Source organism: Apostichopus japonicus, chromosome 12 (genome assembly GCF_037975245.1).
Source record: "Apostichopus japonicus isolate 1M-3 chromosome 12, ASM3797524v1, whole genome shotgun sequence".
Classification (NCBI taxonomy): domain Eukaryota; kingdom Metazoa; phylum Echinodermata; class Holothuroidea; order Aspidochirotida; family Stichopodidae; genus Apostichopus; species Apostichopus japonicus.
Genome location: NC_092572.1, coordinates 5,204,337 through 5,218,187, shown reverse-complemented (window position 1 = coordinate 5,218,187; position 13,851 = coordinate 5,204,337). Strand labels below are relative to the sequence as shown.

The following is a 13,851-nucleotide window of genomic DNA, read 5'->3' as shown; positions in this document are numbered from 1 at the left end:
TCACTGTGGCTACTATAGCCAGCAACATATTAATTTCCTGGCCCACTCCCCTGTTTTATATAACATAATAAGAACATTATTACATTATAAGAACACCGGTGCCTTCCAATCATAAGGTCCCTGGTTCGAGTCACTCAAAGATAAATGTATGTCGTCCAGTTACAGAGTTGTTGACAATTCATAATCATGGACGTTGTAAATGAATGTTAGAGACTGACTTCGGTCAGCTTGCGGCTTTGATAAGCCAATGAGGCTTCTTTGCGAGTTCCTGCTTGCAGGAGGATCTAAAATACATACATACATACAACCCTGTTAGGATATGGGACTTTTGTTTAAAAAACTAAACAAATTTCAGCAACTTTGCTAAGCACTCAACTGCAGCTTTTCTGAAAACCCTTTGCATGGAGTATGCTAGGATTTAGCATATTTTAAAGCAAATTTTGACAAGAATGTGTTTTCTGTTTAAACTCAGCTGGTAATCGAAGCGAACGTAATCAACACAACACCAAATGCAGCAGTTGCCATCGATGGTGTGAAGTTTGTGGGCTGTGGACTAGCAGGTAAGGATACATGTATGATGTATGCATAGATAAACATGGTCAGTTATGATGTTGTTATACCTGTCATTGTGAGCCTCTGGTATTTAAGCTATGATGTCGATATGTACATTGTGAGCCTCTGGTATTAAAGAGCTCTAAGATGTTGATATACCTGTCATTGTGGGCCTCTGGTGTTAAAGCTATGATGTTGATATACCTGTCATCGTGGGCCTCTGGTATTAAAGCTGTAATGTTGTTATACCTGTCATTGTGGGCCTCTGGTATTATAGCTATGATGTTGATATACCTGTTATTGTGGGCCTCTGGTATTGAAGCTATGATGTTGATATACCTGTCATTGTGGGCCTCTGGTATTTAAGCTATGATGTTTTTATACCTGTCATCGTGGGCCTCTGGTATTGAAGCTATGATGTAGATATACCAGTCATTGTGGGCCTCTGGTATTTAAGCTATGATGTTTTTATACCTGTCATTGTGGGCCTCTGGTATTATAGCTATGATGTTGTTATACCTGTCATTGTGGGCCTCTGGTATTATAGATATGATGTTGATATATCTGTCATTATGGGCCTCTAGTATTAAAGCTATGATGTTGATATGTACCAGTCATTGTGAGCCTCTGGTATTTAAGCTATGATGTCGATATGTACCAGTCATTGTGGGCCTCTGGTATTAAAGAGCTCTAAGATGTTGATATACCTGTCATTGTGGGCCTCTGGTGTTAAAGCTATGATGTTGATATACCTGTCATCGTGGGCCTCTGGTATTAAAGCTGTAATGTTGTTATACCTGTCATTGTGGGCCTCTGGTATTATAGCTATGATGTTGATATACCTGTTATTGTGGGCCTCTGGTATTAAAGCTATGATGTTGATATACCTGTTATTGTGGGCCTCTGGTATTGAAGCTATGATGTTGATATACCAGTCATTGTGGGCCTCTGGTATTAAAGCTATAATGTTTTTATACCTGTCATTGTGGGCCTCTGGTATTAAAGCTATAATGCTAATATACCTGTCATTGTGGGCCTCTGGTATTAAAGCTATGATGTTGATATACCAGTCATTGTGGGCCTCTGGTATTAAAAGCTATGAAATTGTCTATAACAGTCATTGTGTGACTTCTCTAACATTGATATACCCCAGGGAATAATTAATCCGGGGTAGCATTGTAAACTGCTATGCAAAATGGTCAAATTTCTATATATAAGTCCAAAGGCGTATAGCAGTTTTGTTTGCATCGGCACCATAGTATTTCATGTTAACTTGTAATGTAACTTAAAGCTGAGCTGACCAACCTGTGTTATGCTATAGTATCTGTTAAAGCTATGACCTGCTTGCCCGATCACGCATCGTGGTAATATTCTTACATTGCTTAGGTTAAGGCTTGTCTTAGGCTTGTAATGTAATCTAAAGCAGAGCTGACCAACCTGTGTTATGCTACAGTATATATCTGTTAGTTGCTATGACCTGCTTGCCCGATCACGCATAGTGGTAATATTCTTACATTACCTAGGTACGTCTTAGGATTACGTGAAACTCGTTGGCAACAACAAATCCCAAGTTGCTGGAGTCTGTCACAAGTTTAAACTCTTTTATTTGATTTCCATCCTTAAAGTGCAGGAAGAAATAAACTGTACCGAAGACACGGAGTGGGAGTGTGATAACGGTGGCTGTATCAGAGCAGAACAGCTCTGTGACTACGTCCAAGACTGTCGGGACAACTCAGATGAAACGCAAGCAATTTGCGGTAAGTGTATCATCATTAGTTTGGAGATATTTGCTGTGCGATCAGCTCTGATGCGAGGGAGCCACTCCAGCAGGGGAAATGTTTATTTATTTATTTTTATTTAACAAAATTTCTATAGCGCCTTATCCAATCAGAAATTACTCTAAGGCGCTTTACAGTAAAATACAAACAAACGTGATACAAATATATAAATCGATAATGTAAGGTATATAAAGGGTAGAAAATTTGTTATTTACAATCTGACAATAAATTGTATAAAAACTGCAAATGGGGAAATCAAAAATTATTCATGCAAATTCTTAAAATTTAAAATATATATATGTGTAAATTTTAAAAGTGCTATAAGTGCAAAATGGAAAATGCGTTGTAATAATGTGACAATATAAATAGTATTGAAAGCACGGTTAAATGAATGCAGATCTAAATAAAAAACATTACTGTAGCATTACACTGTAGCATTTCTGGCCCAGTACTAGTCCAGCTCTGGGTCCAAGGGACCCAGAAAGGAGGGGACCCACAAAAGAGCAGATTTCAGTCCTCTTAGTGGCTGGTTGAGGTTCCCTCAGTCGCATCGCTAGTTGGGATGGTAGCAATTTATTTTCGCAGCCTCTCTTTGAGGCGAGCAGATTAGTGAATGTGAGGCTACATACTTAATGGAGCTACTAGTAAAATGGTTGCATATTCTCTTGACCTATTCAAAACTGCTGCTGTGCATTGACGTTGAATGGAATCTTCGATGAAGTTATAAGTTACTACTGTAGCTTGCAAATTGAAAAATAGGGGTTTCTTCACCATGACTGCACTGCAGTGGCCATGAAAGGGGGGGGGCAGGGCCTTCAAGTCCCACAATATTTATGAGAATGTTACCAGATGCTGAGGTACATTCTCCTCCATTGGATGAGGACATGTGACGATCTCAGAAGCAGGAATTGGTGGGAAGATGTCACTTCTGTCTCGTAATTCTCTGAAGATTTGTTCAACAATAATTATAATAATAATAATCAACAGTTCTTATATAGAGCAACTTACCATAAAGTCTCGCCATGCTGTACTTAACCCTGGTCATTGGTAACTTGTCACACCTACACACCAAAGTGCACCACAGCCACAAGTCACCTGGGGGACTTCCCATAGGGTGCAGCCACAAACCGGCACACGCAACTATATTTACAAGTCACCTCACAAGTCCCCATTTATACACCTGGGTGAAGAGAGGCAAAGGATGTAAAGTGCCTTGCCCAAGGACACAACGCAATGGCTCGAACCTGTAATCCTTAGATCACTAGTCCACTGCCTTAACCACTTGACCACAACGCCCTCACATATATAAACAATAGAAAGACTTGGTGTATTTATTATCACATGGAAAGGGTTTCAAAAGAAATAACTTGTGTCGAATTTTGTCTAACTATCAAGAAATTTGAAGTCGCAGCTAGGCTATCAAAATGTTTATCTTTTTTTGTGTTTACCTCCTGTCATCAGACAGCAGAAAAAGATGCGATGCAGAGGATGGCCTTTGCGACTTCACAAATGACGAGACCTTAGAGTGGCAAAGGCTCACCCCCGCTTCCAATAGTGAGGACTCTGATTGGCCTGTGACAGACCATACTCTTCTCACTGCAGAGGGTAAGTAGCTTTCAATCTACATGTTTCAGGCATGAGCTTTTTTGCGAATTTGCGGAATATCAATGATTTCTTTTCTACCTAGGGGACAAAAACTGCTATCCTTTCACACTGCAGCACATGCAAACTGGAGCCTATACCGCAATTTTTGCAAAGTTCTGTGATTTTTTTTTTTAACCCATGCTCATCCCTGATGTTTACATTTACTCTTGAAATTGCCACAGTTTGGTGCTTGGGTTGTTCCTTTATGGATATTGCTTATTCAATCAAAGTGAGACCTTTTTTTTGTGTCCAACGACGGTGGAAGGAAACAAAGTGAACCGGGGCTCTATTTCATAAAATTTAAGGAATATTCCTGAGTAACTTTTATGAAATAGAGTCCTGGTGTCTCCTCTTATGTAGCAAAGATACACACATGTAAACAATATGCATATCATTGAACAATCTCTATATAAGAGGCTAATTAAGGCAGCATTTTAAAAAGAAAAGCTCCTGGTAGCTGTGAAACCCCCTGCAGCAAGGCTGAATGGAGTTCAAACGAGAGAGATTATCTCGGCAGACCAGCAGTGTCCATATACTGTGTAAGACTGTAGTATGTGCACAAAAGGTTATATCCTATGCAGGTTGGCTGCAGTATGTGCACAAAAGATTATATAATATGCAGCTTGGCTGCAGTATGTGCACACAAGGTTATATCCTATGCAGCTTGGCTGCAGTATGTGCACAAAAGATCATATAATATGCAGCTTGGCTGCAGTATGTGCACACAAGGTTATATCCTATGCAGGTTGGCTGCAGTATGTGCACAAAAGATTATATAATATGCAGCTTGGCTGCAGTATGTGCAGAAAAGATAATATCCTATATGCAGGTTGGCTGCAGTATGTGCAGAAAAGATAATATCCTATATGCAGGTTGGCTGCAGTATGTGCAGAAAAGGTTATATCCTATGCAGGTTGGCTGCAGTATGTGCAGAAAAGATAATATCCTATGCAGCTTGGCTGCAGTATGTGCAGAAAAGATTATATAATATGCAGCTTGGCTGCAGTATGTGAACAAAAGATTATAAAATATGCAGGTTGGCTGCAGTATGTGCAGAAAAGATAATGTCCTAGGCAGGTTGGCTGCAGTATGTGCAGAAAAGATAATATCCTATGCAGGTTGGCTGCAGTATGTGCACACAAGATTATATAATATGCAGGTTAGCTGCAGTATGTGCAGAAAAGATAATATCGTATGCAGGTTGGCTGCAGTATGTGCAGAAAAGATAATATCCTATGCAGGTTGGCTGCAGTCAGTGCAGAAAAGATAATATCCTACTGAATGCAGGTTAGCTGCAGTATGTGCACAAAAGACTATATAATATGCAGCTTTGCTGCAGTATGTGCAGAAAAGATTATAAAATATGCCGCTTGGCTGCAGTATGTGCAAAAAAGATAATATCATATGCAGGTTGGCTGCAGTATGTGCACACAAGATTATATGATATGCAGCTTGGCTGCAGTATGTGCACACAAGAATATATGATATGCAGCTTGGCTGCAGTATGTGCAGAAAAGATTATATAATATGCAGGTTGGCTGCAGTATGTGCAGACAAAATAATATCCTATGCAGGTTGGCTGCAGTATGTGCAGAAAAGATAATATCCTATGCAGGTTAGCTGCAGTTTGTGCAGAAAAGATCATATCCTATGCAGGTTGGCTGCAGTATGTGCACAAAAGATTATATAATATGCAGCTTGGCTGCAGTATCTGCACAAAAGACTATATAATATCCAGCTTGGCTGCAGTATGTGCAGAAAAGATTATATAATATGCAGCTTGGCTGCAATATGTGCACAAAAGATTATAAAATATGCAGGTTGGCTGCAATATGTGCAGAAAAGATCATATCCTATGCAGGTTGGCTGCAGTATGTGCAGAAAAGATAATATCCTATGCAGGTTAGCTGCAGTTTGTGCAGAAAAGATCATATCCTATGCAGGTTGGCTGCAGTATGTGCACAAAAGATTATATAATATGCAGCTTGGCTGCAGTATCTGCACAAAAGACTATATAATATCCAGCTTGGCTGCAGTATGTGCAGAAAAGATTATATAATATGCAGCTTGGCTGCAATATGTGCACAAAAGATTATAAAATATGCAGGTTGGCTGCAATATGTGCAGAAAAGATCATATCCTATGCAGGTTGGCTGCAGTATGTGCAGAAAAGATAATATCCTATGCAGGTTGGCTGCAGTATGTGCACTCAAGATTATATAATATGCAGCTTGGCTGCAGTATGTACTGAAAAGATAATATTCTATGCAGGTTGGCTGCAGTATGTGCACAAAAGATTATATAATATGCAGGTTGGCTGCAGTATGCTGTGACTCACACAGCATGCTATTTTTTGGACAGAGTGCCCTAAAAGGTGCTCTCCTATCTCTCATTTTTCCTTCTAGGCTCAGTCTTTGCTGTAAGTCAAGAGGGCAGTGAATCGTCTCGGGCCGTTCTTGTCGGACCTTATTTAGCTGGAGTCGATCCAGCTAAAGAGCCATGCAAGGTAACACTGAATGTCAAAACAAATACCAGGCATTTACACAACACCTTTAAGTCATATGTAAAAGGGTATTCAAATTTACTTAAAGACTTGCACCTTTTTTTGCCTTAATAGTATGATATTGTTTAGAAAGGGGGGGGGGGATGGGGTAGGTGTGGAGGATGAGAAGGGAGTAGGGAATCAATAAAGATATGCTGTGTCAGTTATTATTATTATTAATACAATAAAGTTATAATACATCACAATCACCTTGCTTCTCATAGATCAGATTGGCCCAATAATTTAGGGGAAGGGGAGTAGGATAGGTGGTGTGGTAGGATAGGTAGGTTGGTAGGATAGGATAGGTAGGGTGGTACAGTAGGATAGGTAGGGGTGATAGAATGATGGGTAAGGGTTGTTGGGGTAGTTAGGGTGGACAAAATCATCCTAAAGAATTCTTATCTTTGGAAAATAAAGCTGCCATTGTTACAATAAAAAATTGGAAAAAAAGTTTCCCTTCACACCCAGCTGGTCATTGAAGCCCGGCTTCCTATGACAATATCTTCTAGTCAACAGCCTGACAACAAAATCAACAGAACATGATCAAATCGCAAGAAAATCTGTTCATTTCTCATTCTTTTCTCCACCTGTCCCACACACAACACACAACAAAGATGACCCTATACTACTACATTCACGGCGCCAATCCAGGAAAGTTACAAATCGGCTTTAAAACAAAGTACAGTGACGTTGAGACCATTACCCTGAGCGTGGGTAAATCATCAGAGGAGATATGGAAGAAAGCCAGCTACAAATTTACTTCGACCGCAGACTTTCAGGTGAATACCTCCACGGTTTTGTTTTGTCGTGGTGTCTGTTACTTGTGGTTTTAGCGCAACCCACACATTATTGTCTGTGACGTTGAAACTCCCAGTTCTTAGGTCACTAGTGTCAGTCAGTGTGCTCGTCTGGCATGAGCTTTTTCTGTGAATTCGCGGAATATCCGTATTTCTTTTCTACCTCCGGGACAACAACTATTATCCTAACACACTGTAGCATACACAAAACTGGAGCCTATACCCCAATTTTTGCAAAGTTCCGTGATTTTTTTTTTACCCCAGGCTCATCCCTGGCTTGTAATCATGTGATCGTATACAAGGAATTTACCTTGGTTACTGCTGATTAGTTTCTGATAAGAAGCTGAATATCAATTGATAGAGATTCATCCAACATCATAACCTGCAAGCTAAATACTTTAGGATAAAAAAGACAATCTAGTACAGAGGGTTTCTCAATCAATTTAACTACAAGGACAATGGAGATAAAAACAATCAATTGTAAGCAGAGCACCATAGGCACCGGTGCTGTGGCTGAGTGGATAAAGGCAGTGGCATTTGAAGCAATGAGGCTTAGCAATCGGGAGGTTCAGGTTGGATTCCCGGCCGGGTCATAGTAAGGTGGGTTTTTCATTCAAGAACAATCTACGGTTTTCCCAACTGAAATGACTTTCTAAATTGAAAAGATTCCAAATCTGAGCTAAACTGTTGAATTGGAAGCCATTCAACGTGTAAGTTGTAAACCATAAGCCCTTGCTGGCTTCTCCCAAATTTGTGGTGGCTTAAGCCTGGTAAAAATAACTGCTGATTATTATATTAATAATTATTATAGGCAAAAGAGGCTAACCCTGTACTAGATAGAGAAATGTGTAGGGTATACCAGGAAGACAGATTACACCAACATTAATATCTGTTTAGCGGACAGTGTAAATGGATATCATTGTTGTTATGTAACCTTTCTTTTTCTTTCCTTTTTCGCTTTTCTGTTGTTTTCCAATCCTACCATATACTGTATGTGGTTTAGCCTGTACCTGGGGAATCTTTGACACAGCCTCTCAGTAGTTTTCTTAAGGCTCTTCTCTTTCTTTTCAACTTAGTAGCAGAATATATTTTTTGCATTTGTCTATATCTAAGTTTAGTGTTTCATAGAATATATTTTTGCATTTTTGTCTATTTCTAAGTTTAGTGTTTCATGATATATTTGGTAACGAAGAATTTCCTTTTTAGTGAATATAACTTGAAATTACTGTACAAATTTTCTGAAAAGAACAAAATAAAGTTGGAACAAACAGACCTCTTTAGGGGGCTGGTTCGAGATGCAGAGAGTATGTTATAATGCGTGATGACTTCATGGCCCTTCTCCAACTAAGTACTAACAGAAGAACGTGCCATATTTACGTTTAAAAGTTACATCCATGAATCATGTCATAAATGAAGGAAATTGGAATTTCGTCCCCTGTGTCCACTTCGGAAATAATTGATATACATGGGTTTGCTTCCATTTGGCAGCCTTTGATCTTAGCAACTCTAGGAGATGGTGGCAGTCGTTCAGGAGTGGTGGCAGTAGACGATATCATCTTTTCAGAAAGCTGCTTGGATGCGAAACTCGGTAAGGCTAAATGATGTCTTTTTTTTTCCTGTCTTTTTTCAACAGTTGTCATGAAAGTTTGATATTAACATTAAAGGCATTGAAGACTCGCCCCAAACAGCGTGCCACCATCTTTAAAAAGTTAACTTTCCGCCACTGGCAAGTGGAGTTTTTCTCTTGTCGCTACAAAATGCAGACAGTTATGAAACGTGATTCCTTATTTGTTATCTTTAGCTGGACCTGAGATGTATCGTTTGTACACTGTGCTGTCGGTATTGACCGCAGCTGTATGTACTGACTGTACACTAGTGTCTAATTACCGATGGTAGCAAGCTGTGTGTATTTTCTGGGATCGATGATGGTGTCTAACACTTCTGTTACACCTCATTCGAAACTAGGTCCGATAACTGGCATTAGACGTTTCTTTTTGCGCGAGTCTTCACACCCTTTAAGCAACAGTTGAATTTAAGAAACCATTCAATTCATAGCGAGAGAATGGTGCTTGTGTTTGTCATCTATTCACTTGTAGTTATCAGATTCACCAAAGTTACTGCTAGTGTTATGTAATCTGTGTCAGTCCAAAATGAGCTTTGTCTTCTTGTCTGAGAGCAATAATCATGTTCTGGTTACTTGTCTCAATGGTTAATGAGATTGATTGCATAAGCCTTGTTTGTTACATGCACAGTTAGTTATTATAGGCTTAATTACATAATCGCAAAGTTTACTTGTTTTATCGTAGCGTACACCCAAGTTATATGGAACAAAGTAGGTATTAAGTTACATGGAAGGATGTATAGGTACATTGCAATTTAAGGAAGTGATCTAAAAAGAACCTGTTGGCTTGTCTAGTAGGTGGTTTCCTGTATACCACAAAGTAAGTCAGAAATATGTCTTTATTGTTGAACTACTGAATGATAAAGCATTACTACACATATTATATTCACTGATCTTGATGTGGGGCCTACAGCAATTCTGAGTGTTATCGTTCCAAGTTTCTATGTGTAAATCAGTAGTGTCGATATTACAGTAATAGGCACTTGCTTTTTCAGCAAATTCGCGGAATATCAGTGATTTCTTTTCTACCTCGGGCCAAAAATTGTTATCCTAACACACTGTAGCATACGCAAACTGGAGCCTATACCGCAATTTTTGCAAAGTTCCATGATTTTTTTTTTACCCCAGGCTCATCCCTGCAGTAAGCCAACCGTACATGGTATGCCATTGTGTTTATCTACTGTGTTGGGGATGCCTTTACTCTCAGAAACAACACGTTGCTATGGATATCCCCTGTCTAGTTTATGTAGCATTTCTCATTCTTTGTCACATCTCATCATTCATCATGTCTTTTTCAGAGACCATCCATGACCTTTGCACCTATGAGGATGGTTCGTCTTCGTGCCCCTGGACAAACGATGACGACAGACCACTTCAATGGTCTGTCATCCAGGGCTCTGAGGCAGGTCAGAACATGGCCCTACGGAGAGATCACACCACTCAGGACCTCAGTGGTAAGCAATGGATGTCTGTTTTGCAAACTAAACAAGACGTTAACACACACAGTTTCACTGTAAATCTATATGATTTTAAAAATTTTCCTTTGTTTATAAATACATATATATATATATATATATATATTATATTAATATTTAAGCTGTGTAATTTTATTCTTCATATTCATATATTAAGGGTTTTGTCATTTTGTTGTCATTGTAAAGAAAGAAAAGAGTGCTATATAAATATGGTAAATAATAATAATAATAATTATTATAATGAATGTTTCATTTTCCATCAGGACACTATCTGTACCTAGATAGTTTGCCAGGGCACGAGGGACTCTCAGCGAGATACTTGAGTAAGGTGTTTCAACCTGGATCCTGTGAGGTATGCAAGTTTGCATATGATATTTGTGGGAGGGGGTCATCAATGGGGTGAAATTTTGCATTATTGTGGGTCAATTGAGCCTGTTTTGGAAAAATATGGCAACATGTTTTACTCTTTGCATCTACTGTTTGGAGAAAAGGGGAGAGCGTTGGCAGAAGAATTTAACAGCATATGTATGCATACATTCTAATCTTCGCTGTCTATAGCAAATACCACCTGTATTGGGCCCAAAACAGTGGAGATTGAATATCTACCCGAGTTGGTAATGGTAGCCATACTGCATGCTAATATGCACAAATTAATGATTAAACACACACAGGAAAGTAGTGCTGGCCATTAGAGCACTTGTGTTTACAATCATATGGTGGCTGGTCAATCAATTAGGTGCGCTAAAGGATGAAGCCTAATGGCAGTATTTAGGGTAGTTGATGCTATCAATTAACAAATTATTAATTCTTGAGTGTATATGAGGAGGACTGTATTACTATAGACAGGCTTGACAGTCATGTATCAGGTTGAAGAACAGGTTTTATCTAATTATGCTACCGATTAATTGATCAATAAAAACAAATATTCTAATAAACAACAGATAAAGAAGGGGGCATGTTTATTGTCAACGTTCTTCCCTCGGTAACGTTTCATTTAATAATGTTGTCTCCCTTTTAGTTCATGTGTTGTACAAATTATATCCTTATATAGATTGATTTCTGTGTATAAATAATTGCTCCTGGTGTAAAAAATTGAGTAACCTCTCTGCACTTTTCCTTTCTTTTTATATCCATGATTTAGTTGGTATTGTGGTATTACCTGGGAGGCAGTAACGCAGACAAGCTGAGTATCTACACGAGACAGACGATAGAGGGCAGTCTGCAGCTTGAATGGAGGAAATTTAGCGATGGCAGTCGCCCTACCTGGAAAGCAGCCGTCGTGACATTTGATCAGACCAGTAACTTCCAGGTGAGGTCCATGGCATCAATCTCATCAGGGCAACAGCTGGAATCTAGCTCCTGTATGATGGTAGCTTTCATGTCTTATTTCCCAGCATGCTCTGTACTTCCAGTAGTTCTGCTTCCTTGACGATGAGGGCACTTTAAATTCTCACTCTTCATTTAACCATTGATTTCATCATGCAGATTGTCATTGAAGGCAGTGCTGGTAGCTTTACAACATCCGCAGATCATGTGGGTATCGATGACATGGGGTTCAGAGTTGCTTGTGACGTAGCTGAGAATGCCGTACTGCCTCGAAGACGAGAAATTCATGGTAAGTTTCCAAAGTGTGGATGGATCTGATAGATGTCTGGTGCTGATGTCATTGAGGGACATATAGAATTCAAAGTATGAGGGAGGGGATTGGTGTAACGGGGAGGGGAGGGGAAGGGTAGGGGGGAAGGGAAGACAGAACAGGATCGGGATGGTCATAGAGAAATAAACTTTAAAAGCTTTAAGGTAGTATTTTCAGTTGGTCCTACTTGTTAGTTTTATTCATTTTGAATTCATTACTAAAGCTTTAAAACCCACTCACATTATAAAAGTACTACCTATTTACTTCGTTCCTTTCTTAGCTGTCTCCTCACAACCTTAGCACCTCCTTCTACCTTGCCTAGAATGAACTGGTAACCTGAACACTGTGCGCCCTCTATGACCGGACCCCCCCCCTAAATTTTGTAAAGTGGGGTAAATGTGTTAACTGTTTTGCCACTATTGACACCACACAGCGTGACAATGTTACTTCTACCTTTAGATCAGGGCCGCTGTGGGAATCACGAGTATTCTTGCTCTGACGATACCTGCCAGCCCAAGGAATTATTCTGTGACACAAAGGCCGACTGTCAGGATGAGTCCGATGAAGCAAAATGTCGTAAGTCTTTTATTTTTACAATACATTTTCATTGTGCTTTTAAATTTGTTTTCACATTCTGTTGTCGATAGTGTGATAGAGGGACTGACGGACTTGAATAAGGTGTTTCACAAGGAACACGAAAATTGCGAGCTATTGATTTATCGCGATTCTTGGAATACCTCGCAAATAGGTACATATATCAAACCGGTGATGCAATATTCTGAAAGAGTGTGCTGCAAGTTTTCAACATTTTGTAACAGGGTTGGCTGATTAAAATCACCATGATTTAAATCACCGAGTTAAATCACGATTTAAATCAATTGGTTTTTTGTTTAAATCACTGATTTAATTCCCTTGTGTTTTTCTTTTTCATGTTTTTAACTTTTTATTCAATTTTTTTTGTGATTTTACTACTGTAAGAAACTAAAGAGGGTCTGCTTCTGTAGTTTGATATTTATTTTCCATATAAGCACATGTGACTTGTACCATGAATAAGTGTGCAGAATCAATGAGTCATCTTACACTTGTAAATTAAAGATTTCAAGGGTGATTCAAACTAAAGTAATAAAAATAAAAACAAAGCTTAAAATGTGTTAACAAAAATCCAAAAATCTGAAATACATTAAATGAAAAAAACTCCCTAAAAAAAAATTGCCAACACCTGCTTTGTAACTTGAGTTTGTTGCATCTCTAGCAGTCCTTGAAATGTTCTCTCCACCTGTTATGAATGGTGTGAGGGCAAGAAAATGTAAAGGATCGAATCACACTTATTAACTACTCTTTTTTTATTTGGTGAAAGAAAGGATACATGGTGGTTATTAGTTGTTGATTAAATCACAATCTTTTTTATAACCGAGCGCAAGAGATGACTTCGATTCAATGACCATATCTCGTCGTTTTGATCGTAAACTTTTAAGATCTTTGACTTGTTTTTTCTGCACTTCAGCATTGCAGTGCAACTTTGATGACGGCCTGTGTCACTGGACTAACGATGTCACTGCAGGTAACTCGTGGATCAATGGAACATCATATGACAAATATGGTATCATGAAAGATCACACCTCCAAATCAGATTCTACAGGTTAGTAGAAAATCTATTCTTAGACAACATAATATAGTCAGGTTGTTGATTCAGTTATTGACCCACATAATAATAATAATATTTATAATAATAATAATAACAATCAGGCATTTTATTTTTACGACGCTTAAGCGACCACGAATGTGGGAAATCTGGAAGTCTATCTT

The 13,851-nt window shown here is 38.9% G+C and overlaps 1 protein-coding gene across 1 annotated transcript in view; it reads left to right on the top strand.

The window, feature by feature from the left end:
* Nucleotides 1-13,851, top strand: part of LOC139977544 (MAM and LDL-receptor class A domain-containing protein 1-like) — a 40,825-nt gene that overhangs the window by 12,611 nt on the left and 14,363 nt on the right. The window contains exons 5-16 of the mRNA XM_071986919.1: nucleotides 473-560; nucleotides 2,178-2,309; nucleotides 3,792-3,935; nucleotides 6,380-6,480; nucleotides 7,131-7,295; nucleotides 8,802-8,901; nucleotides 10,233-10,388; nucleotides 10,673-10,761; nucleotides 11,551-11,718; nucleotides 11,895-12,024; nucleotides 12,505-12,621; nucleotides 13,550-13,684. Coding sequence (XP_071843020.1) covers nucleotides 473-560; nucleotides 2,178-2,309; nucleotides 3,792-3,935; nucleotides 6,380-6,480; nucleotides 7,131-7,295; nucleotides 8,802-8,901; nucleotides 10,233-10,388; nucleotides 10,673-10,761; nucleotides 11,551-11,718; nucleotides 11,895-12,024; nucleotides 12,505-12,621; nucleotides 13,550-13,684 — 1,525 coding nt within the window. The remainder of the gene's footprint in view (nucleotides 1-472; nucleotides 561-2,177; nucleotides 2,310-3,791; nucleotides 3,936-6,379; nucleotides 6,481-7,130; nucleotides 7,296-8,801; nucleotides 8,902-10,232; nucleotides 10,389-10,672; nucleotides 10,762-11,550; nucleotides 11,719-11,894; nucleotides 12,025-12,504; nucleotides 12,622-13,549; nucleotides 13,685-13,851) is intronic.